This window comes from Stegastes partitus, unplaced genomic scaffold (assembly GCF_000690725.1).
Source record: "Stegastes partitus isolate 25-593 unplaced genomic scaffold, Stegastes_partitus-1.0.2 Scaffold3719, whole genome shotgun sequence".
Classification (NCBI taxonomy): domain Eukaryota; kingdom Metazoa; phylum Chordata; class Actinopteri; family Pomacentridae; genus Stegastes; species Stegastes partitus.
In genome coordinates this window covers 1-25,577 of record NW_007581450.1, presented here as the reverse complement: position 1 = coordinate 25,577, position 25,577 = coordinate 1, and the positions used below count along the sequence as shown (strand labels likewise).

The 25,577-nt window shown below is 41.5% G+C and overlaps 3 protein-coding genes across 3 annotated transcripts; all 3 read left to right on the top strand.

Annotated features, from left to right (window-relative positions):
- The first annotated feature begins 447 nt into the window (after positions 1-447).
- LOC103376223 (DENN domain-containing protein 5B-like) lies at positions 448-5,275 on the top strand. The gene is made up of 7 exons (XM_008306598.1): positions 448-604; positions 697-815; positions 1,158-1,342; positions 1,529-1,611; positions 2,092-2,218; positions 2,428-2,602; positions 3,844-5,275. The coding sequence occupies exons 1-7, from the start codon at positions 488-490 to the stop codon at positions 4,025-4,027; spliced, it is 990 nt and encodes a 329-aa protein (XP_008304820.1). The 5' UTR covers positions 448-487; the 3' UTR covers positions 4,028-5,275.
- A 2,578-nt stretch (positions 5,276-7,853) lies between these two features.
- On the top strand, positions 7,854-18,397 carry LOC103376222 (protein FAM60A-like). The gene is made up of 6 exons (XM_008306597.1): positions 7,854-7,958; positions 11,535-11,662; positions 11,800-11,899; positions 12,056-12,179; positions 13,317-13,467; positions 15,959-18,397. Exons 1-6 carry the CDS (start codon positions 7,869-7,871, stop codon positions 16,299-16,301), a joined length of 936 nt encoding a protein of 311 aa, XP_008304819.1. The 5' UTR covers positions 7,854-7,868; the 3' UTR covers positions 16,302-18,397.
- Positions 18,398-21,404: 3,007 nt separating this feature from the next.
- kxd1 (KxDL motif containing 1) lies at positions 21,405-23,933 on the top strand. Its single transcript, XM_008306596.1, has 5 exons — positions 21,405-21,519; positions 21,821-21,940; positions 22,437-22,589; positions 22,669-22,715; positions 22,802-23,933. The coding sequence occupies exons 2-5, from the start codon at positions 21,843-21,845 to the stop codon at positions 23,056-23,058; spliced, it is 555 nt and encodes a 184-aa protein (XP_008304818.1). The 5' UTR covers positions 21,405-21,519; positions 21,821-21,842; the 3' UTR covers positions 23,059-23,933.
- Positions 23,934-25,577: the final 1,644 nt, after the last annotated feature.

Genomic DNA, 25,577 nt, shown 5'->3' with positions numbered 1-25,577 from the left:
TTGGTTGAAACACGTAGAACTGCAGGTCGTGTTTACAGGAAGCCCAAAGGAGACAATTACAGAAATAAAACAAAGATTTTGAATCTCTATAGTATGTAGATTCCCAACATTTTTCCAGCAACACCTGTGGGCTCTTTGAAAGATGCTGTACGTGTTACAGACCAGACTTTTTCATTTTTTGTTACATAAATGAATTCAATTGTATTTCTTCTTTTTTTAAATGATCTATGGCATTATACTTTTCTTATTCTGCACAAAAGACATTTCTGACTTCTCTCTACTTCTAGTCATGGTTGTGCTGTTCCCACAGAGGTGAAGGACTTTATATTTCAATAAAAACTGAGCTCACAGTTTAAAAAAAAAAACCCAGTCAGAAACTGCTTGCGATCCAAAGGGTTCAAGAGGGAAGAAAAGAGCTTGAATGCATAATAAACCCGTTGTCTCCTGTGTGCCCTCAGGTATTCCATATCGTGTTGTCATAATACCCATGAAGAAGCTGAGCATCGCGATGGCAACAGTTAATCCCTGGGTGTGTGTGTCAGGAGAACTGGGTGATTCAGGAGTTAGACAGATCCCAAAGAATACACAAGAAATCTTTTTCCAGGTTTGTATTCACTCTTCTGCGGATACATGAACATCAAACCTGAGGCAGACGCACGTAGAGTTACTCTTACTTGTGCTTTTTTTCCATGTCAGTGCAAGAACCTGGGCAGGCTGAGCACTCTGCAGCTCGGACAGGAGAACTCGGGCCTGCTGGCCAAGTGTCTGATTGACTGTGTGATGGTGTACAACGAGATCACCGGACACACCTACAAGTAAGATCCACCTTCTGACCGTTCTCTCGTCGGTAAACGTAACCTCACAGCACAGCAGAGGCATGTACGAGAAGATACGGTGGCATCTAAATGAGCCTGACAATCAAATACTGGATGTCTAAACTTCCTAAACACTCTGATGAGATGGTAATAACATACAGGAGAGAATAAGTGACTGCATTGTCTAGAGCATGTGTCAGCTTCCTGTACGTTTATGGTAGATAACAAATCACTCAAAAGCCAAATCTACAGTTTTGTTTTAGTAAACAGGCTGCCTTTTGAATGATTAGTCATCATTTGTTTTTTAAATCTTGGACACGTACGCTCCTTCTGTCTTTTCAGGTTTCCGTGCGGCCGATGGCTGGGGAAAGGCGTGGGCGACGGCAGCTTGGAAAGAGTCCTCATTGGTCAGCTGGTGTCACCTGGTGCGGAGGAGGATGCTGGAAGGTGGACAGGGACGCCTCCGGAGCTGGCCTCTCCTTCTCAGAGTGTTCGGACGGTGCTGGGATCGCTTGGCAGCCGGAGCAGTACGTACTGACAAAGAGCACATTCTTCAGTACAATAGCTGACCTACTTGTTTGGGCAGCTCATTACAATAACAGATTCTGCTCCTGTATCACCTTTCTGTTGAGCCCCCTGTTCTGTCCCCCTCGTGTTCATCGTCAGCCGTCCTCATGTTTCTATCCGTGACTCTTCTTCATTCATCTTTTCAGGAATGCTGTCAGTGGAAGTGCAGGAGGACATGAGGGAGGCGGCGAATAACCTTGTGAAGCATTTCCACAAACCTGAACAAGAGGTGTGTGGCTGTAATAGCGAGCATGATTCGGCTCCTGCGTTCATTTATCTTGTCGGCTGACAAAGTGTTTAATGCGCAGAAGAGTATCTTTGCAGCGACTGTCAGCCTCCTGCGTGTGTTATTTTTTATCTCCAACATGGTTCATTACCCCGACCGCTCCAGCACGAGCCTCATTTCTTTCTCTTGTGCATCTCATCTCCACAACAACTTAAAAGCTCTGGAGAGACTCTTTTTTTTAGTTTTTTAGTGGGTTTTCAATTCATTTTAATAATATTTACAAGTGCACAGCCTTTAAAGTGCAAGCATATGCTCTGTTCTGTTTATTTCTTTAATAAATAAATAAAAGAGGCTTTTAAAACTGAAACAAACTGATCACTGCTGTGGAGGATTTGGAGAAACGGCAGCTCCTTCTGCCCCACACACGAAGGGATTTACTGATTGTAAGACGAGCCTCCGTTAACTCTGTTTGTGTCGTTTCAGAGGGGAAACCTGACGGTGTTGTTGTGCGGTGAAGGAGGGCTGGTGCTTTCGCTGGAGAAGTTCCTCCTCCATGGCTTCAAGTCCAACCGTCTCTTCCAGAGGAATGTGTTTGTTTGGGACTTTGTGGGTAAGTCCTGATAAAGTGACCTCTGTTTTCCCGACTCCATCTAGTGGCAGTCGGTGTGAATTTAGCTTCTCCAGTTACAGGCCACAAAGCGTGATTGATATGTTTTGCTATCAACCAGTGTTACACCATCCATCTCCGCTGTTTTCTCTTGTCTCGTCGCAGTATTAATAAGTTATAAACTACTAAGTGTCGCCGACTCTCTCCCACAGAGAAGGCTGTCGTTTCCATGGAGACGGCCGATCAGATGGGCGACCTGCACGGATCAACGCTGACCAGAGGTCCGCCCTGCGACTCACTGTGCCACTACGTCAACGCCATCAACGCCTCGCCCCGAAACATCGGAAAGGAGGGCAAATTCCAGCTGTTCGTCTGCCTGGGAATCAGGTGACCGCACATAACTTTTAAAATGACAGTTTAAAGAGATCCAGAGAGTAACCCAAAGTCAGACTTGGGAAAACTCTCCCAAAACACAAGAGAAAACAAGTTTGAACTAGGCTTGAAGAGGACATTTACAAAAAAATAAATCCCCCTCCTCATATTGCTGATGGTGCAAAAGAGCAGCCACAGATAAGAAAGTTATTGAATATGAAAGACATTTAACTCCAGAAATAATTGGACTGACACTAATGTTAGGAATTAAAAATACAGATATATAATCTATATTCAATGTAGAAATAGAGATATAATTTGAAAATATTCCTCTTACTAAAGTTATTATATTTTTCTCACACTGAACTATTTTGCATAAGAAATCAGCCACACATACACAAAAATATCATCCATATTTCTGATTAAGTCATAAAAACTTGACTTGCACCAACTGTTGGTAGAAAAAGAAACGTATAAACAATGGTGGCTACATGTTGTTTGTCGCAAAGTAATTTATAAAGTGATTAAAAACCACTTTTACAATTTTTGTTGGGATATTTTGACACCATCAGTACAAAAATGGTCAATCCGTGCAAAAAATACAGTCAAGAGTCAATAGAGGCAACAGTAAAGCTGTTTAAAACAATTTAAAAACCAATTTTTAAAAAATTAAATACCCCATGTGGACCGTGTATTTATGTGCAGCGCTATCGTGATAAAACAGCGGGTGGTCTGTAACTGCATTTGTTTAGCAGCTTTCAATAATGAAGTTTGAAGCACCAAGCAGACGAAGCACCAAATATATAGAAGAAAAATACAATAAGCATCATGCAAAGGATATAAAGATGGGCAAACCAACATGGAATATAGAAGAACAAAATAAAATAAATACAAACAAACCACTTAAGAGGAACAGCCTTTTGATAAAAGAAGGTTTTCAGTAATGTTTTGATAGAAGACGCTGACCTTGCCAGTCTGTCTTTTCTGTTTTTCATCATTTTTCTCGCCAACAAAGCCGGAACAATTGAGAAATTTACTTGGGCTCTGTCGTGCCTAATTAAAACACCAGCTCTCCTGTTTGTGGTTTGCCCTGACATTGAATGAACTCGACATCATCAAGGTTAATGAAACCCAAAAGCATTTCCGCTCTGTGAGGCCGAAAGTGAAAAACTACACGGTGCTTGTTTGCTTTCAATTCAATACCAAACTTCATCATATATTTATGACACCATTACTGCTGGTGCGTCTCTCTGCAGGGACCGGCTTCTCTCCCAGTGGCTCCCCCTGCTGGCCGAGTGTCCCCTGACCGCCCGGACGTACGAGGACGGCGCTCTGCTGAGGGACCGCGCCGCCGTCCACTCCCTGTCTCGCATCCTGCACACGCTAAACGAGTTCAGCGTCACCCTGGAGACGGCGCTGGTTAAAGGGGTCGACCTCTGACCCTGAGACCGGGCTCTGGTCTGTAACCCACGCTGCTGGGTTGTTCATCTTTCCATCCGGACGGGGGGAAAAAAACGGAGGTACTTTGAGACACTTGACTTTATCATTAAAACCAGCCAGCGGACCGGATGAAGTCACTGGCAACTCAAGCACCAAACATATTGCCTTGTTCACTGATGTAAATGTCTTATACACTGTATTTGCTTCAGGAAATAGTCCTCTGCTTGTTTACACTGTGAAATTCTGTTTCCTCGAAGAGAAAGAGAGTCATCGATAACACTCACATCCACCGTAGATATTTTCCCCGCTCACGTCATTTACTGTACCTGACCCTGGGGGGGGCAACTATAACTGCTCCTCCTACTGCTGTATTGCTTGCACTTGAATTTTAAACTAAGCACATGCATGGCCAGAATCTGTTTGTTTGTTTGTTCTCCGTCTTCTGGTGTTGTGATCTGAGATGTCAGGACTCAGGCCTTATTATTATTATTCTTATGATTATTGTCATTTTTCTTGACTTCATTTATTGAATATCTTAGTAAATATACTCAAGAAAAATAATGCTCCCTCTCTATAATGTTAAAACTGTTCTATTATTATGCTCTTGTTCTACTGTGTGATGTCTGGCCTGTTTCTCATTGTTTATTTCAGTTTGGGGTCACATGCGAGTTGTGCTCATGAAAAAAAAAAACAAAAAAAACTCCTCAGTTGGTGAAACACTGGATCCGAACTGGTGTCCTAGTTGTGTCAGTTCAAATAGTGTTTGTCATTTTGTCAGAAGGCTTTTATCCCCCTCCTCTCTCTCATTGTAAATATTTTTGCTTCGTCAGATCTTTGATAGACTCGATCCATCCCGTTTGAATCGTTTCCCCATCGGTTCTTACAGTGTAATGAATTTGTGGCATACTTTTTTTTCTGTATAAAGGCATCTTGTTTGTGTCCGTGTGCGACCGATAGACTCCACGTTTTCTCATGTGGATACGAGTCATGCTGTTTTGTTTCTAAAAAAAAATCAGACAGTGAATAGAGCACAGGTCGGTAAAAAAAACGCTAGGTATTATGTTGATGTCACGTTTGATTTAACAGCTGAAGAATTATGAAAATGCTGCCTCCTGCACTATCCTGCAAGCACTATGTAACCCACGATGACCAAGCCTCTATTACCGTTTAAATACAGATTAGAGAAAGCAATAATGAACTGTTATTTATGACGTGTGCTGTTGAAGAATAAAGTTAATATTGAAATAAGTCACTTGTCCTGCTGTTGTTTCTTTGTGCCATTTAGAAGCATTTGATGAATGCAAACTTGACCAACCGAAGCAGTGTTTTTGTTCTGCGCTCTCTGAAAAAGAACTGTTGGATCATTATGAGGATGGTGCAAATCATGTAATTCAACTAAATAATACTGAAGGTTTTGTAAAGAGGAGGAATGTAACTGAGTACATTTGCTCAAATACTGTACTGAAGCACAAATCGGCAATACTTTTATTTTACATAAGTCATTTCTATGTACTGCTTCTCTACATATCGGTGAGAAATATTCTACTTTTTACTTCACTACATTTATTACACCTTAAGCTACTAGTTATTTTACAAATTAAAATTCCTGTATATAAAAAAATATGAAGAGCTTATGAATAATTTGCAGTTATAAATTAAGCTACCTTACTTTTTACACAACTGAAATAATTCGTCGATAAATCAGTCAGCTATTTTGATATTTGCTTCGAGCACATGGAAAAGCATTTCTCACTATTTTCAAAATGTTTACAAACCAAACCACCAATGAAAGAAAAAAAAATCAGCAGATTAATTCATAAAGAAAATACTCATCAGTAGCATTAAGACACAAAATAATTCAAATTGAGCTCCATCTCAACCAACTGCAGCAATAAAATCCTGCTTTTAAGAATGATAATAACCTAATACTGTAATGAGGGCATTTTCTGCACTGAACACTGTTACTGCAGTAAAGTGTATTTTTACAGTATTAATACTCAAGTAAAGGATGTGAAAACTCCCTCCAATGCTCATGTGTAGCTTGTAATTTCTATTAAGATTCACGGAGCATGTTTTCAAAGACAAACTGAGGTGTCTCGACACAGATTACGGTTCTTTATAAGGCGTAGGGAGGACGGATTACAGTGACACTTTGATCACCAGTCTGTAATTTAAGGCTCCATGATAACCAGGCAGTAACTCAGGCTGTCGCCCTTTTAGTTTCCTTCAGATTTTGCATGTGAAATATACAACACAGCTACTCGCAGTCTATGCTCCCCTGTAAATACTAAATGATAGATGTGATGATAGAATGATGCAGTAGGATTGTTAGTCCTGGCCAACAAACACTGGGTTTATTCATCTGTCATTCCAATCAGGCCTCAGAGCCCTCCAAAATAATCTGATATCACCGATCAAAAACGCAAGCATGTTTTTTTTTCCTCTGTTTGTCCTTCAAGCGGCAGATTGACTTCATTCCACTTGGCACATTTTGTGTGAGCGTGCAGAAGAGAGCACGCTGGTTACAGAGCGTGTCACTGTTGATATCTGGTGGTAGCCAGTTAAGCAATTCACAAAGGGAAGGTTTGAAAGCTGTGGATATAAAAGGCTTTTTCAAAAAGAAAAGAGGATGAAGGCAACAAGGTGCAGGTGAGAGACGGTGGAGGAAGAGTTATGTCCTGATCTATTAGGCCAAACATGGACTGAGGTTTTGGTGTTTTTTTTGTTTTGCTTTTTTTTCAAGTCACTGTTATTTACTGTATATAGCAAATTTCCCCACTGCAGGTTTAATAAAGGCTGATTTTATTTTATTTTATTCAAATCAACAGGCGCCAAGCCAAGATTGCTGGTACCAATTTATCTAATAAATGTTAATATTCAAGTTAGAACCTTTCTAATTTTACCTCAGTCGTTTAAATATTCTGATAAAACTATAGCAAATTATATAAATTGTACAAACACACCCAACTCAAACATTAAGACATATTTTCTCTCTGATTATTATTAGTTATTTATTTTGGGGCTTTTAGGGTGAAGTTTTTCCTCTAGCACCTGCATCTTTTGGCACATCATTTATAAAAACTGATGTTTCCAAGGCCCACCTTTACATCATAAATAAGACTAATTCTAATTCAATAATAACTCTTCTGCACTTACTGAGACATCCACATGGAACATGGGCCGAGAGCAGAAGACAAGTGGGGCGATCCTCCTCTGCAGAGAACACAGCGTCTCCCACTTTATATTCATTTCACTCTGAAATAACTTGAAAATGGTGCAATTAAGAGGTTAACATCCACAGACTGCTGGGCTGGGCTCAGCCCCCTCTGGGATGATGGCGTGCTGCTGCTGCTGCTGCTGCTGCTGCTGCTGCTGCTACAAGCGCCTGTTCGGCCTAAACTGACCACTGGATGGAGACCAAGTTGAACCCACCTTTTATTTACCACTAATCTGCTCTGTTGTCACGCAATTCAAATCAACAAAGCCCGTGTCCGTGCTAGACGCCGAGCCTCCTAAAAACCGTAGGCCTCCAGACAGGCCATCTGGCGCTCTGTAGTAAAACGACAGGCCCCGCCCCCTTGCTTACATTCTCCAATGTGCCATAGCAACCGGGGCCGAGCCCCCTGTTCCCGCGCAATGTTCCCATCCTTATAAGGCCAGTAGCATGCAGACGCACGGCCACGTCAGACGTCGTTTATGTAAATAGTTTGATTGAAGAAAAAGAAAAACGCCTTCTGCTCTACTCTGAAATGGAGGTGTGGATACGACGCATGCGCACTGGCTCCACAACTATCCAGTCCCGTCCACAGGCGCAGACATCAACAAGAGAAGCGGGTTACTGATGCGGGTTGATTTTCATAATAGTCACATCGTAACGACGCGCTGCGGGGACTTATCACTTTATATCAGCTTCACGCAACTTGCAACCAAGGTAAGGAAGTGCGCGTTGGCGGCGCCGCGCGTCCGAGGCGGTTTGGAGAGTGTTTGGCTGCTCTGTCGGATGTGTAATTCAAAACAAGCTCCGAGTTGTCTCAGAACAATCGCTGTGTTTTAGGCCCTGCTGCAGGACGGGCTGCTCCATGTGCGGCTCGCCTTCTTTTTTAAAACAGTTCAAGTAGCCGCGGAAAGTGGGGGGAGGAAGGCTGAGGCGCGTTTAAATGGTGTCAGGAGGCGCTTCGCATGCAGACGCGAGGAGCGGCTGGACGGCTGTTGTTGTTGTTGGTGGCTCGGTGGCTTGTTTCTGGCTGGAGGGGGAGGAAAAGCAGCCGCCGATTGAACTCAAGTGTTGCGCGTAAAACACAGCTTAGGTGTGCAACAACGCGGCTGCAGCGGCGTGTGCAGCCCGCAGTGTGCTCCACATTTTGCTAAATAAGCCAAGTTGGATGTCTCACGCCCACCCCGAGCAGGGATGCGTCTCAACACGCGGGCTGCTGCTGCTGTCAACAAAAACAGCCGCCGCGCACACACAAAACTACCCGTGAACGCCTCACGAGGCTCAAACCGGCTAAAAAATTAAGAACTTAAAAAGCGGTTCGGTTGTAGAAAGTGTGCACTTTTCAGTCGCTTTGAACTTCGCGCACATGTAGTTGGATGTTGCAGTGACACGGCTCTGGAATAACAAAGAGTAAAGATCAAATTACACCGTCGGCTTGTCGTCGCTGCTGCGCTCCGGATATTATTATTATTTTTTTGCTTTGGAAATACGTTAAGCTCGGTTTTTGTGAAGTTGTGGAGGAGGAAGAGGAGGAGGAGGAGGAGGAGGAGGGGGAAAGTCGGGCATCGTCGTGCAGAGGACGGTCATCATAAAATGGGTGCGCATGAAGCAGGTCGTGTGGCATGCCATGCTTCCTCGCTGGAAGTGGGCGGTGAATTTGGCGACTTGCACTTTTCTCTCGATAAAAACAAGTGCATTTCTCCGTGTCTTCTTCTATTCTAGCAAGCTGGAGCGTTATTAACGAGAGTCCCGCAGCTTTCTTTGGGATTTTTACAGTTTAACTTTAATATTCCAGCTTTTTTTTTTTTTTTTTTTTGCGGAAAATCGCATCACACCCCCTTCTCCACATTGCCTCCGCCTTTGAAGTGTGTTGCCATGTTGAGTTGCGTCACGTACTGTATTCTGCTGCAGAGATCGTCTGCGCCTCAGAGATGAGACACGCGAAGGTGGAAATGTGGACAAATAAGAAATGCAGTTTGCAAATCGCCAAGGCTGCAGTTTTAGGATTTATAATAAGAGCAAGGGTTTATTTTTTCCCCACCTGATTGCATAATATTTAATACTTAGATTCTGCTCCTGTGCCACAAATGACCTGCAGGTTCCAATGTCACAGGTTGTTTACGGAAAGATCCCATTTAATAATTAATCAGATCTTATCCTATCCTTATTAAACACATTATATATATTATTATTTATTAGTTAGCACAAAATCTGACAGCTTTTGTCACAACTTATTTATTTATTATCAGGATCGTTGTACAATAAAGTCTGTTTTACTTTATTTAACAGAAATCTATTTGTTATTTTTGACCATTTCTGAGGTGAAATTGTCTTTTAAACTCGAGAGAAAGTGTTTAAAAAAATGCAATTTCTATTTTTATTTTCAATTTTTGTCATGTTGGCAAATCTATGACAGTCACACCTTTTGTGATGGTTGAAAAAAATACACATTTGAGTCCCTTTAAATCCTAAATTTCTCATCCTTGTGTTAGATTATACAACAGTTATCATTTGGATGGTCTCTCGTCCACAAACAAACCTCTTACACAAGAAATATTCAATGAAGCTTTAATAAATGATATCACACATTGCTCCGTCGAATGTTCGGCTCTACTCCAGCGCACCAAGCTGATCTGAGGTGTTTTTTTTTTTTTTTTTAATTTACAAACCATACCTACAAAATGAGCCTGAATTAGTTGCCATGTACATGATCATTCCCCCATCTATCATTTCAGATTTCATTATTTCCCTCATATGCTCCAGTAGACGTTGGTTGCGTGACCCCTCAGTAACGGCCTGTAAACATGCTGCTGTCTTAGTTTGGGCTCTGGCATAAAACAGATTTACAGAGATTTGCAATCTCGGTGCTGATTAAAGAGAATTATAAGTTCGACCTCTGTATAATCACGGGACGGCTGTTTATGTGCAAGTTTCTGCAAATGAAACTGTGCAATGGTGGCTTTTAGGTCAGTTTTGCACTTTGAAATATGACTTGAATGCATTCTGACGTGTGATGCATTGTGTTACTGGCATGATTGAATTCATAATTTTGCTGTATTTTTTAAAACACATGTTAAAGCTGCACACAGATTAGAGCTGCAACAGTTGATTTCATTATTATTTAATTCACTAATTAATCCGTTTGAGTTGTTTTTAAGTGTGATTCCAGCTTCCTTCTTTACTTCTCTCTGATTTTAAAGTGAATATTTTGGGGGGTTGTGGACAAAACGGTGCATTCAAGGACACCATCTGTGGCTTTGAGAAACACTGAGAGACATTTATCACCATTTTCTGATCAATCATTTGAGAAAATAATCATTTAATCGTAATAAATTGAGTAGCTGATTGCAATTCCATGTTTATAATATCTACACATTTGCATTTTTTACATTTCTTGCTGCTGAAAATCATCCCCAGTGTGATTTTTATTTATTTTTTTCCATCTCATCCATCATGCTGTCTGCTGCTCGTGTCATCTGTCACACTTAACTCGGGTATCTTCAGACATCAGGAGAGGAAATATCTTGATTTCCTTCCACGATGCCCAGCTGTGCGCGGTGCGTGATATGCGCAGCGGAGTGAGAGCTCTTTGGTTTGCGCTGCTCTCTGTCTGCTCTCTGTGGCACCGCACTGTCAGAAGACCCCGAGGACTGATGGCAAGAAAAAAAAAAAAAAAACCCAGTCTGGGGGGCGCGGCTCGCAGTTTTGCCGCAGTTCAGGTCTACATGTGCTGTGCAGATTACATTTTTGCCTAGCAACATAAATCATAATTCCTCTGCGTAATCGGTGCGCTTATTGCATTTTTCCCCCCCTCCGGTTATTTCCCCCTCTTCCCCCAGACACGTTTGATATTTTTTTTGGCATCTCTCCGGCATTATTTAGTAGTTCGTCTTCAGCCATCACCAATAATGCATCCCGGAGGCTCGGACTAAGTGCGTGCTTACATTAGATGTTGAGTTTCCAAAACGAAGCGTGAATCCTGTGCGCGCAGCATGGTGACATTATCTGTCTGACACGCTGTCTGACTGTTGACCTACTTCCCCCCCATGTGGGTCAGAGCGCAGAGATGCTCCCTCAAAAACCCGCTTTCAGTGAATGTTGTTGGTAAGAAATCATGTTTTTATTAATTTTAAAAAGGCTCAAGTGATTTTTTGGGGGTTTTAAGAGCCAAACGTGACCTCTGATCCAAACCAGAGGCTGCAGGGAGGTGCTGCAGTCAACACATGATGAGAGTCTGAGGTGTTTAAATCCCCCCCTTTATTTTTTTCCTCTCTCCTCTTTCTCTTTGCTCAGATGTTTGGCTTTCACAAGCCGAAGATGTACAGGAGTTTGGACGGCTGCTGCATCTGCCGCGCAAAGTCATCCAGCTCCCGTTTCACCGACAGCAAGCGCTACGAGAAAGACTTCAGGAGCTGTTTCGGGTAAGAGACACACCTGAACACGTGGTGGTTTGCGGAGGAGAGGCTGTGGTGTGTAGGACACACGCACCTCATTGATCTGACAGCTTCCCTCCTCCTTCGCTCTTGTCACTCCATCACGAACTGCGTTTGTCTCGCAGGTTGAGTGAAACGCGATCCGGAGACATCTGTAACGCCTGCGTGCTCCTGGTGAAGCGATGGAAAAAGCTTCCTGTGGGAACCAAGAAGAACTGGAATCATGTGAGTTTGGATCACAGTGCTGACTGACATTGTGGTCCTGCTGCTACTGGGTTATGATAATAAATAAATAAATAAATAAATAAATACATACATACATACATACATACATACATACATACATACATAAAATACCTGAATTCTATCTCTTGTTTCCAGGTTGTTGATGCCAGAGGAGGTCCCAGCCTAAAGATCACTTCCAGGCCCAAGAAGATCAAGTCCATCTCCAAGAAAGCGCGGCCGAGTCAGATCAGCAGGCTGCAGAAGGAGCTTAAGAGAAACAGTTAGTTCTGCATTTTGGCATCACAGAAATAGTGTTAGAGAAGAATCGGAATCAGTTTTATTCCCTCGCATACAAGGAATTAGACTACGGTGAACGCTGACGAGGAGAGAATTTTAAAAGAAGGAGTCAAACAAACAGCAAGCGTTGCAGATTCAGGGAATTTGAAATGATTTTAAAAAAGTAATAGAGATATTTATGATGTATTTATTTGCATCTTGTCTGTGATTGATTACGCTGACATGTTTGAGATGCAGCTTCATTACAAAGTCCCTCCCTCACCACTGCATTCTTGGACATCACCGCTACACTTTCATTCATAAAGCAATACTGGGTAAACTTCCAGCCTACCTTTGCAACCTTCTCTGTGTCAGCTCTGTTAGTTACCAGCTACGCTCCTCCAACATATCCCAGGTTTTAACTGCATTTTCCTCCTACGCCCCATGGGTTTGGAATAATCTGCAGAAAGATCGTAGATTACAAACACTCACATCAATTAATCAATTCCAGGGCACTGATGAAGAAAGTCATTCTCTCTTGTTTTGATGGTCTCCACACCCTTTGATCCCATCACCTTTTGTTCATTGTTCTCTTTCCTGCCCCCATTAATTAGCAACTGTATGCTAATTAACCACTAGTCACTGTTTACCAGCAGGCCCCTCCCTCCCTTCTGACTTTAGCCTATAAAAGGTGGAACGCTGCAAATGTTCTGAGTCGGTTTACCATCACATGCTCTGTGCTGGTGAGCCCAACATAGACCGGAATACTAATAAAGACCCACGACAGCAGACTTCACATCAGGACTATGGGTAGAATTTCTTCAACAGCTTCATAAAGAGTGTGGTGACGGAGACGTGATTGTTTTTCTTCAGAGGTCCACCGTGTTTTAACAGTTGTTCTGTTGTGATTGGCTGCTACCTTGGACAGGTGTCTGTTGCAAAAGAGATTTTGAATCTCAATGGGACTTCCTGGTTAAATAAAAAAATAAAAAATGACTGCAAATGTACACAGCATATGTTGTAAACAATGTTAGCTGCGCGTTAATGGTTCAGTTGACTCACTTCTTTCATTGTTAGAGAGCAGATTGGCTGTTTGATGCAACACACCGGTGAGTTTTTCGTGCTTTGTTCTGCCCACCAGATTCAGACGCCCACAGCACCACCTCCAGTGCCTCTCCGGCTCAGTCTCCCAGCTACAGCAACCTGTCAGACGACGGGTCCGACACCGAGCTCAGCCCAGGATCCAGCCGCTCCCCTGTTTTCTCATTTCTGGACCTCACTTACTGGAAGAGGTGAGTCGCACAGTGAAGCAGAATCATTATTCTCAATTTGGAATGGCTAGTTTTCGATGCTACGTACATAAAACGGCATCATGTGAAAAACTAGTGATGCACGATATTAACATTTCTGGCCGATACCGATACTCGATATTAAAATTTCTGATTTCGCCGATATTACCGATGTCGATATTCGATTTTTCTTCACACCGAAAAATGAGTGTAAGTAAGCTGTGAGAATGTGAAAACTATTCTAAAGAAGCCCAATTAGACCACATTGTCTTCTTTATTACGTAAAAAAAGTAAAACATATTTAGACATATTTAATGCTCAAGTCCAGGACCATTTAAGTAAAAACATAAGTAAATAAAATAGCAGCAGCATCAAATGTAGAGATGAAGCTGCTCATGTTAGACGATCATCAGTTTTTCTAAATTTGTTCATCAGACCGATACCGATATATGGGAAAAAACGCTAATATCGGCCGATACCGATGTGGTCGCTGATATGTCATGCATCCCTATGAAAAACCAAAGAGCTTTCACTAAATGTTAACAGTCCGCCCCTGCACTCAGGTGTTTTGCCTGATTAGAGCTCTGTAGAGTTTCAACATCCTCGATTCCTTTCCTCGACTCCTCTCCTTGTCTCCTCCCACCACGGACGCAAGCAGAGGAGGCGAGGACGAGACAGAAGGAGAGAGGAGTCAAGGCCAAATAAGAACTCTTTGCCTCGGAGCTGCTGTTTCAAAGTGACGCCAATTAAACATGACACGTGGCACAGCTGCATGTTGTGTCCGCTGTTTATTTTATGATCACTGTCAGGCTGGCAGAACAGAGGAAGGAAAAATCAAAGCGCTCTCCCTTATATCTGATACCGCAGAAAAAAACGCAGATTTCTCTACTGATACCGATATGGATATATAAGTATATATTTACTTAAAATTCAGCTCACAATGTGGTATTAATGAGACAAGAGTGCTTGAACATCCTAATCAGGGCAGTTAGAAACACTCATGTGGGCGTGAAACGGCTTTAATTTCATACAAGCCTGATGTCTGTGAAGATTCTCAGTCATCCAGGTCGTGGTTTCACCTCCCCCCTGGTGTGAGCACAAACCCCCAACTGAAGCCGAAACTCAGGTGTTAACGGCTCCTTAAGGATAGAAGTATGTGGAACTCCCAACTAGTCAGTCAGAACTGATGAAGCCTCTTGGGTGAGAGGTGGAACGTCTTCAAGGAACTCAAGCAGTTAATCTACGAGAATACAATCTGATGTCTGTCACGCCAGCTGAATAAAGTTGGAGGTGTAGTTACATGAATTTTTCCCTTGACATTCTCTATTCTAGTTGATGATGGAATATTTAACAGAATTTGCCTTAAAAATAAAGATTAAATAGAATCTGACAGCTGCATCTCTACCTACAAGATCTAATCCTACTGAATGTAAAAGTTTTTTTTCTGCACGCTTTGGCCAATAACTACAAATTGCATTCACCTGTTGTTGGATGTTTAGTTTAATAGACCTTCTTTTCTAGTTTCTGAGTCCACTTCCTTGCCTCCAGACAGCCGGTGGTTTGTGTTCATTATCATGAAAACAGCTTGAGGGGACTTGAAATCCTTCACAGCAAAACTAGTTACACAATCAAAGATAATGCATTTAATACCTGAAATGTGGAACTTTTAAATACATTTTAAAACTTTCACACTGACCTTCAGTCTTCGTCAGAGGAAATCATTTCACAGCAGACATTCTGGCTCGTCATAGCAGGAAAACCATAGATGAGGCACATTTTTCTTCACAGTGACCCAACTCAATGAAGCGCCCTCGAACTAATCAAAGAAACTCAACTTTAGTTTCTCTTTTTATCTGATTTCTGTCGTTTTAACTGTGTCATACAGCACAGAAGACGCTTCTGTCTCCTTCCAGCCATGGTTGTTTAGGGCAGTGAGCAGGACTTTAAGACTAAATGGAACACAGTCATTTATTTGTGCTGTGACAATCCAAAATGACAGCTTTAAAAAAGGCCCATTGCTGTGCATTTTATTTAAATGCTCTAAATGGGGGGCTGCATGGTGGGGCGGTGGTTAGCATTGTTGCCTCGCAGCAAGAAGGTGAGGACACCCGGGATCTTTCTGTGTGGAGTCTCCATGTTCTCCCCGTGCAGCGTGGGTTCTCTCCAGGTTCTCCGGCTCCTCCCACAGTCCAAAAACATGTTGAGGTTAATTGGTGATTCTAAATTGTCTGTAGGTGTGAATGTGAGTGTGCTTGGTTGTCTGTCTCTAAGTGTAGCCCTGTGATAGACTGGTGACCTGTCCAGGTGAACCTGCCTTCACCCTGAGTCAGCTGGGATAGACTCCAGCCCCCCATGACCCTAATGAGGATTAAGCAGTGTATAGATGATGGATGGATGCTCTAAATGGCATAAAGCATGTAAAACACACAGATTTTTAATAGTTTTCGTCTTGTTTCAAACTCTTAAATACGACGACCTTTCATGCTCTGTCCAGGCAAAAGGTGTGCTGCGGAATCATCTACAAGGGCCGCTTCGGCGAGGTGCTCATCGACCCCCACCTGTTCAAACCGTGCTGCCGCAACAAACAGCGACAGCAGCAGCAGCAGCAGCAGCAGCAGCAGCAGGAGCAGGAGGAGGAGGAAGACGAGGAGGACGAGGACGACGAGGAGGAAGAGGTGGAGGTGGAGGAGGGCCAGGCGGGCGTGGAGAAATCCCAGACGGAAGCGGAAGTGAAGGAGACACCTGCGCGCGACGAGGACGCGGAGCCCGCTCAGCTGTGCGTCTCCACGACGACGCCCCCGACCCTGAGCGAGGCGGTGACGGAGGACGGCTGGTAAAGCAGACGCCTCCCTTGCACACATCTGTTGAAGAAAATCTTGGGGTGCTGGTTTGTTTTTTTTTTTTTTTATTTGGTCTCTCGAGCACTCACAGAAAGAAGTTGCCTCAGATTGCCTTCAATCATAAAGCAGCTGAAAATCCTTTGGTCTTCTCTATAATAACGTTGGAGGATTGTTTTATTATGTTTAAATGGTAACTTATGGACTGTTGTGTTTCCACTTTGTCTCTCTTTTTTTTTTCTTTTTTTGTATTTAATATTCTCGCCATCCTGACGATGGACCGTCATCTGTTGGTGTTATCGATCTACTTTAGATAAAAATGCTGGAGCTCTGGTTTTGCTGGTACATTTAACAGACTTTATTCCAAAACGCAATAGATCCACTTATTTGCAGAAAAAAAAAAAAAAGAAAAAAAAAAGGTGCTACTTGAAATCCATTACTCATTTTAACATTTCAAAAACAACATTTCTCAAAGTGTGGATATTTTATAAGCATATATGTTCAGATGACTAATATAATGCTGTCTTTGTGAAGAGCAGATATCTCTCTCTTTCTTTTTTTTTTTTGTTGAAATGGTGGATATCCCGTTTTGGAATGAATGACACTTTACACTGACGGAGCACAGACCTGTACAGTAGCCCTTGTGTTTTTTTTTTTTTCCTGTCTTGCTCACAATGACATCCGCTCCTATCAAAGAGTTTCTGTTCGTAGACTGGATTTAGCGTTTCTGTGTGCAAATGTGGGTCCCATTCAAATAAGGCCTATTCACAGCTTCAACAGCAAATACACCAGCCTTAATTATGTGTTACAGACAGTGCTAGTGTTAATTCTGGATTGGTATTAAGGAACAAAAAAAGAAAAGGGACAGTAGCTATATTTATTGTGGCCTCAGCAAACACACAGTGCATTTTTTTTGCATGAATGGCAAAGCCCACTCATCCAAAAGACCTAACGATCTGATGCATGAGTCTTCTGAAGAAAGAAAGAAAGAAAGAAAAAAAAAAATTTGCATGGCCTTATAGAAATTGTAAATCTTACTTTTATTTTTTGGATCCATTTCTCTGAAGTTTTAACTTATTTTTATATGTAAAGAAGAAAAAAAAACGGAAAAATAAAAGTGTCTTTCCATAATAATACCACACAATAACAGTAAAACACAAAAAAATCGGTCTATAGTCATTCAGCAATATCAATATCAGTGATTTCCTTCATTCCCGGGTCAGTATATGGTAAATGACTTTATACAAGCTGAAAATTCTATGCCATTGCCTCTTATATACCACAAATGTGTTGTGATATATAGCCTAATATTACTTTATTTATCAAATGAAAGCCAAAGCACATTGAAATTCACCCAATGTCAAATCAATGCAGGTTTTCTATGGACACTTGTGCTTGTCCGAGGTCATTTGTATGTATGTTTATGGTATTCTAAAAAAAAAAAAAAAAAAGAACACTAATATGAAAAAATTTTCATACATGTGATGTTGTAGTCGGGAGCAGAGGGTGTGTCGTGTACATAAAGGGTTGGGCGAGTCAGTACGGCTCTTATATAGGTTTCATTATTTATTTATTTTATATTTATTTGTATCACTGCATCCCTGCTTAGAGGTGTTTTTAAAAACTATGAATTCTTTCCACCGTTAGCTTCTGTGTAGTACGGTTTTTATTTCATCTTTTTTGTTTTTATTCAGAAAACGAATGTAATTCTCACGCAGGCTCCGTTTTAAAACATTGCGTTGAATTACCGGTTGTCAATATTTTGTGAAAATGTTGTTAAGTATTTATTTACTCATCGGTTGAGTTGCGTGCAACCTAACTTATTCTGTATCATCACTTTTTTGGATCCGAATCATGTAGACTGAAACGACTGATAGATTGCAACCAAACTGTGCTTCTCCCTTTTTACCTTGTAGCTTAAAGATGTTACAGATTTGTAGGTTACCATAGTAGGATACCTTACTGTAGACTTGCATGTACTGTCGCTATGCATTTACTTAGCTTACGAGTTAGACAAAGCGGTTTTGTATTTTTTATACATCATGTACTTTTTTTACTTGTCCCTTAATAAAAGTAATTTTGTGAGTTTTCTGGAAGCCTGGAGTCGGTACGTTTATTGGTGTAAAGCCAGAATGGAGGCTGTTCCAAATTAAAGGAGGAGAAAAGATGGGAAAGGGAAAGTTACCCACCTGATCCTGTACATCTTCCAAACATGACAGTATATGAAGTCATACATTCCACATTAACACCCCAAAAAAAGATGAGAAATATCTCAATTCAAATACACTAAGTCTAAAACTAACACTGACATTTTTGCTTTCATATCATGTTTCTCAAAAGAAAAAAAAGATAATCACTACATTTTAAAACAGGTAAGTGTTTGGTTTTGGCAGGTAACGCTTTTTTCATCTTTTGAGCAGGTTGGTTTTCAAATACTAACTGGAAGAATAAGTGACATGAGTTTTATTTCTCTAGAGATTCATACTGAAAATTAGGGCTGCAAGGTGCCTCGGTGGTTAACATCGTTGCCTCGCAGCAAGAAGGTCGCCTGTTCGCGTCCCGGTGAGGACACCCAGAATCTTTCTGTGTGGAGTCTCCATGTTCTCCCCGTGCAGCGTGGGTTCTCTCCAGCTTCTCCAGCTTCCTCCCACACAGTCCAAAAACATGTTGAGGTTAATTGGTGATTCTAAATTGTCCGTAGGTGTGAGTGTGAGTGTGCTTGGTTGTCTGTCTCTAAGTGTAGCCCTGTGATAGACTGGTGACCTGTCCAGGGTGTCCCCTGCCTTCACCCTGAGTCAGCTGGGATAGACTCCAGCACCCCGTGACCCTAGTGAGGATTAAGTGGTGTATAGATGATGGATGGATGGCTACTGAAAATGACACACATGACGACCACTTGTTCAAGTTAAGTAATTTATTATTGAAGTATTACCCATGCAGCGCAGTTAAAATACATTCAGTTTTGTACTATTATGTCTCTATCTTCTGGAGTATTACTTTATCATTGCAATGCTTTGTCTGGGCTCATTTTACTTCAGGCAAAAAATTTTGGACGATGCAATAAAAGGTGTGTGCTTCCTTGGGATGTTTCCAAAGGTATGACTAAATATTGTCAGATAAAACAGCCATTATTTTGGATAACATCTCAACAACATGCTTTTTTTTCTCCTCTTTTCCAGTCAGTCTGTAAGAATATGCATTTCAGTTTTCTTTTTCTTTTTTTTTTTCCCCCCTATTCTAGCCCTGATTTCTTAGTGGTCAGTGTTCTCCAAACTGTGGGTTGTAGGTGATAAAGCAGTTTATGGGAAATGTTTGAATATCTTCTTTAATCAACACCAACACTGCAGGACTGTAAACATCTGACCTTAACCTCTGCAGCTCCTGTTCGTCCCCCACTGCTAGATTCACATCTGTTCCAATGTCAGGTAGGAATAAAAATAACTCTCAGTCAAGTCATCAGTATACCGTGAAATCTACTAGAATGGTACACATGTAAAAGAACAAGGTGCTGCAACTACATATAGTGAAATGATTCTGTAATAAACTGAGCAAAGTGAAAAGCTAATCATGCATAACTTAATAGGCAACATAAATCAACATGGTAAAACTTTAACATTAAAATAAGCCCAAATTAATGTGTGTACACAATAAATAACGTTACATTATTATATAGGTGTATATGTTTTCTACTTTACTGATATTTACTTTTGATTTTGAACATTTCTGCATCTGAAAAACAACAACAATAAGCACTTTCATCTGTTAATGATATACGTTTTTAATTAGCACAGAAAAGAAAAAGAAAAGAAACTAACTGATGTGCACCTTTAATGTTGGTTTTCAATCAACCAATAACAAAAAGAAGAAAAGCAACCTGAACGGGGTCTCCAGATGCTGCAATGCAACTTAAAAAAGTAGAAATGTGGGAAGCGTTATTATGTATAAGGAGAGCAAAGCTCGTTAGTTGATCTGTACAATCAAAGCAGCTGACACCCTGCACAGGCCACGCTGCAGGCCTGCTGGAAGCACAGTGACACCCGTGTTAAAAGCTTTGGGTCGGTAGGAAATAGAACTACAGGAAGAGCAGGATTATGTAACGCACAGTTCAGTCCCGTGTTCAGTGATTCTGCCCTGGTTGTTTGTGATGATATCAATGGATTTATATACACAGCAACAAGTGAAGAAGAAGTCCAAACAGGCACCTGATGAGAGGATCGTACTAAATTACACTAAGCAGCAGTGTGTAGACAAGTTTGTGTTATTTATAAATGGCTAAAAAAGACCCTAAACCAGATGTACAGGAGCTGCAGTTTTCACCCCCAAAATGAGGCAGTTATTAAACAAAGAACCTCAGATCAGTATTTGCAACTGATCATACATCATCTACAAAGATTAGAACAACTAAGGTAATGCGCTAATTGCGTCTGAAAGCTGGTCAACACCCACAAGTATTAAATCAAGGAGATCATGTCAGAGAAAATCTTCCCTTTGAATTTTAAAAATATGGGTCAGATGGAGGCTTGGTTTAGAGGAGAGGCGTAGAGGGAAATGAGGTTATTGAAATACTGGCCAAACAATCAGTCAAATCACAAAAGTAAACATGAAAATTGTGCTGAGTAAAGCTGAGAGTAAATCAGTCCAAAAAAAAGAGAGAAAGATGCAAGAAGCACAGCAAGAAGACATAAATAACACAACTAGACACATTTATAACATCTACAAACTGGTGGGTTTAAGGGAAGGAGGCAGCGTAAGAACAGAAAAGAAGAAGGAGGATTACTGGTCATAGAATAGGACACATTAGACTTAAACTAGACTTCAAAAAAAATAGAAAATACCAAAGTGATAGATGTTCACACAGCATGTTCAGCATTAATATCACTATAGGGAACCTCCTTGGACATGGGGGATATACCGTCACCTAATTAAATACCTAAAGGGAACAGGATAAAATAAGAAATGTTAAAATTGTATTTATTTATTCACTAATCTGCTAAACTGCTGCTCCAGTCCGGTAGGTGGCGATAAAGCGCCTTTACGCTGGGTGTTCCAACTTCCGGTCAACCCAATAAAGAAGACGGACAAGCTGGTCATATGACAGGAAGTGAGAACAAATACGGAAGGGCTGTGTTATTGTTTTAGAGGCAGCTGTAGATGTAGTTTTAATCTGCTATTTAGAAAATCTAAAGTCGACAAACAACCCCTGTTGGACCTGAGGGAGGTAACGTCATTTTGTTGCTCCATTTGTTGTTTTAGCCTGCAAGCTAACGCGATAGTGAGTGGGTTTATAGCATGCTAACAGTGAAGTTGAGCTTAATAAAATGTCACAGAGGAAAAATGTTCATATCTGACGTTTACTGCCTCTGTTGAGGATTATATACGTTAAGAAATCTAACTAGTTAGTGCAAATATCGGCGCTGTCTGTGTCCATTGTTTCCATTGTTTAGCTTTAACCGACTGGCGTTGACCTTTGTGGCTCTTATGCTGCTCGCACTTTTGTAAATAAAGGTTTATTCCTGCAGGTCTCTCGTCCTGCTCGTCATCATGGTGGAGCCCACAGCATCTGGCGTGTTCTGTAACAGGATGCTGAGCATGGTCAACTCTGAGGACGTGAACGCCATCATCCAGGCTCAGAGACACATGTGAGTGACACGCTGTGATGTGGCTCTTCTGCTGCTTCATACTAGTAAATATGAACTGGATGGACTGCTGTGTGTAGGTCAGGTTATCTGTGATCCTCTCAGCTGTCTTATTCTTTATAGAACTGAAAATTCTATGAAGATCCCTGGTTGGATTACTAAAATATATTAAAATCTGGATGGATTTAAACTTTTTCAGTCTTAGTGAAAATAAGCCTGAGATTGTATAGTTTGATCACACACGTGCTTTAGTGCTTAGATTTTAGAAACTTTTAGGTCTCTGCTCAAGACTCACCTCTTCCCTCTAATATTCGATTCAAGTACTTGACACTCTGACTTCATCCCGCTTTCTGTTATATCTTTTGTTTTTAATCAGATTTATCTCTATTGCTATTTCAGTTGTGCAGCATTTTGGTCTAATTGTTGTTTTTAAACAGGCTTTATAAATAAATGTGACTTTGAAGGTCGCTGTCTCATTGCTTCGTTTTTGGGAAAACAGGCTCGACCGCTTTGAGAAAACCAACGAAATGCTGATCAACTTTAATGGACTGTCTAATGTGCGACTGCAGCAGATGAACGAACGCTTCCTACTCCACACTCGCACCCTTGTGGAGATGAAGAAGGATCTGGACAGTGTCTTCAGAAGGATCCGGTAAGCCACTACTCCCCCAGTGCAAACCCACATAAACACACACACACCCTCTGATTACTGGTCTCCTCTGCCTCTCCAGGACACTAAAAGGGAAGATCGCTAAGCAGTACCCAGAAGCTTTCAGCAGTGAGTTTGTTTTCATTACCAACATGAACTTCTCAATATCAGCTTATCTAGACAACATTTCTAAAACATCATTTTTTTCCTGACAGATATCCACGAGTCACCAATCCTGGAGGATGACGATGATGAGTTTGACCCTGTTCCCCCAAGTGTTGCCACAACAACTACAACAGCCACGTCTGAGCAGAGCACAGAGTCGTGTGACACGAGTCCAGATGTGGTCTCACCCACCGTGAGCAGATGCTCTGAAGATCTCTCTCAAGAGCCGCCCGACACGCCAACCTCTGACGTCCTAGAGACAGCCGTCCTTCGGGACGAGGGTCCCGACTCTGTGCCTGCAGAATAGAGTGGACAGTTTGTGAACTGATTTCTGTCACTTGAAATTGAGCTTCTAGCCTAAAGCGAGGTCATGTTGTGTATTTGAGTGTGTGTTGGCCTCTGTAATGTTTGCAGACTGTTTTCGGTCACTAATGTGTTTGTTTGAGATCACAACGTTGGTGTCGCTGGATTTTGTTGGAATGCTTATGTGTCCTCTGCCTGCACAGCACTAAATCAACACAGAAAATACTTGAAGTTGTATAGTATTTCACTATAGATACATGTATTGTGCTGACGAAACCTGAGCAAAAGCCCTCTCTAGCTATGTATTTTAAACGTATTTATTTTTGTTTGAAAAGATGCTCACCTGAAGATTGAGGAAAGAAGTTTCTCACAATGTCGAAGAATAAAAGGCACGAAAGTAGGCGTTGTCAACATGAATACTAGTAGTTAGGGTGTGCAGATATTTTATACTGCTACATACTGTACAGTGTTGTTAATCTGTTGGTTCCTGTTAGTCACCAGATGTCGAGGCTGTTCCATACAAAGATCCAAACATCATCCAAACATCATCTGCTACCACAGTATGACTTCCTACATGATCGTGGACACATTTTAAGAATCACAACTGTAAATGTTACATCAAAACAGGTTTTATTTGAATGTAATATCTGGATCAAATAAGTCCTCAGAAATCCACTGACCAGATTGCCATGTGTTGATATTGTTCATGTTTAAATGATTTTGGCTATATGGAGAAAGATGTGTTTGCTTGAAGTTCCAGCTAATTGAGAAAATGTAGTTGTGTTTTGAAAAGTGTTTCTGGCTCAAGCATATGAACAACATCTTTGACGAATGGTGTCCTTTCAATAAAACAACAGCCCTGTTATTTGATAGACCAAAGTTTTTGTGGTCTGTAAATTCAATAATAAATGTAAGATAGATGCAAAGACAAAGATACTGAATTGTAAAACAATACTAAAGGAAATTAACAAAAAAAAATGTAGGTAAGGTACATGTAAGGTTGAAACAGCTATGGGGCTATGGGGGTGGAATTTATAAAATAAGGCCACCGATAGCAAAGTCTCAGAGTTAAAAATAAATCCAGTCATTTTAAACACTGTGGGAATGGTATAAACATGAACTATGAGGTTGTCATAATTCAAAAACAAGATGACACATTCAGGATATCTTCTCCTCCATCTCTCTTTTTTCTGTCTCCACCTCCTCATTTAGCTTCTCCAGAGCATTGAGCTGAGTCCTCCAGTGTTCTTGTCTCTGCTGGTGTTCAGTCTCTTTAGCCAGCATCTGGTCCTTGATGCTGGAGACCGTCACACACAGGGAGACATTGACATGTCTCAGCCTCTGGATTTCTTCATCGTTCTTTAGGTCCTGGTGCTGCTTCTCCTCCCTCAGCCTCACCAGTCTGTGCTCCATCACAGTCTCGCTCAGAGCCAGTGTTTGATTGTCCTGCAGCAGCTCTTTGCTTTTTGTCTGCAGACTGTAATTCTGCTCGTCCAGTTTGTTTATTTGCTCCTGGAGTCTTTGGTTTGTCTGACCTGTCCTCATTTATCAGCAACCCTTTCTCAGCCTTCTCCAGACTGAGCTTCTCCTCCTTTTGCAACATATTTTCATCTTGCGGCTTTTTCTTCTGCTGTCAATCTTATATTTTGTTCCTCAAGCTGTTGTTTTCGGACTTTGCCATTTTCTTTCAGCAGCTCAGAGAGTCTCAGGATCTCACTCTCCTTCTCCCTGAGCTGCTCCCTCAGCTCGTCTTGAAGAGGCGTCTTACTTCAGCTGGACAGTCTGGCTTTTTCCTGCCTCCAGCTCTTTGCATTTCTTCTGGCTTTTTTCCAGAAGTGCCTCCAGCTGGCTGATGAGGTAGCTGGCAGCCTCGGCCTGCTGAAGGAAGCGCCTCTTTTCTCTGAGGAGCTCTTCGATCCGGCAGATTGAGGCGTCCAGAGATTGCTGCATCCCAGAGAGGTCGGAAGGTAAGTTTTTTCGAGCAGCGCGTTGAGGGGGGTTCGTAAATCCTCCTCGGCCTCTGCTTGTGTTGCTTCTCTGAGACATCTTGCTGAGATGATCAACAGAAACAAAGCAGTTGATGATTGTTAAGATAAGACAAAATAAGATGACGATAACCCTTTGTTGATCCCACAGTGGGGGAATTTGCAGTGTTACAGCAGCAAAGATAACGCAAACATTTAAGGAATGTAGTACAAAAATAAAATAACCCAAAATATGCACAAGTACTAGTTCTTGAACATTACATTATTGCACATATCAGTGATATTGCACTGATTTTTTGATGAATACAAATCCTGAGAGATAAGATAAAAACACAATTAATCTCAAAGAAAACTCTTACAGCTTACTGGTGGTTAGCAAAGATGATGTTCTTTGGTTCTTGGTCGTTGTGTGTTGGTTGTCTTGTCCTAAACTGTGGATCTGTAGACAGTGATGCCAGTTTCTCTGGGTGGTCCCATGTGATATTAGGGTCCGAGCACTCCGGTGCAAGGACCCTATTGAAACCCTTGTGATTATTAG

Bases quoted from the DNA above. Each gene is read 5' to 3' on its own strand.
- LOC103376223 (XM_008306598.1), top strand. From the start codon at position 488: ATGAAGAAGCTGAGCATCGCGATGGCAACAGTTAATCCCTGGGTGTGT. The intron at 1,612-2,091 runs GTGTGTGGCTGT...GTGTCGTTTCAG, and splicing joins TCCACAAACCTGAACAAGAG to AGGGGAAACCTGACGGTGTT. The intron at 2,219-2,427 runs GTAAGTCCTGAT...TCTCTCCCACAG, and splicing joins GTTTGTTTGGGACTTTGTGG to AGAAGGCTGTCGTTTCCATG.
- kxd1 (XM_008306596.1), top strand. From the start codon at position 21,843: ATGGTGGAGCCCACAGCATCTGGCGTGTTCTGTAACAGGATGCTGAGC. The intron at 21,941-22,436 runs GTGAGTGACACG...TTGGGAAAACAG, and splicing joins ATCCAGGCTCAGAGACACAT to GCTCGACCGCTTTGAGAAAA. The intron at 22,716-22,801 runs GTGAGTTTGTTT...TTTTCCTGACAG, and splicing joins GTACCCAGAAGCTTTCAGCA to ATATCCACGAGTCACCAATC.
- LOC103376222 (XM_008306597.1), top strand. From the start codon at position 7,869: ATGCGGGTTGATTTTCATAATAGTCACATCGTAACGACGCGCTGCGGG. The intron at 11,663-11,799 runs GTAAGAGACACA...TTTGTCTCGCAG, and splicing joins GACTTCAGGAGCTGTTTCGG to GTTGAGTGAAACGCGATCCG. The intron at 12,180-13,316 runs GTTAGTTCTGCA...TCTGCCCACCAG, and splicing joins GAAGGAGCTTAAGAGAAACA to ATTCAGACGCCCACAGCACC.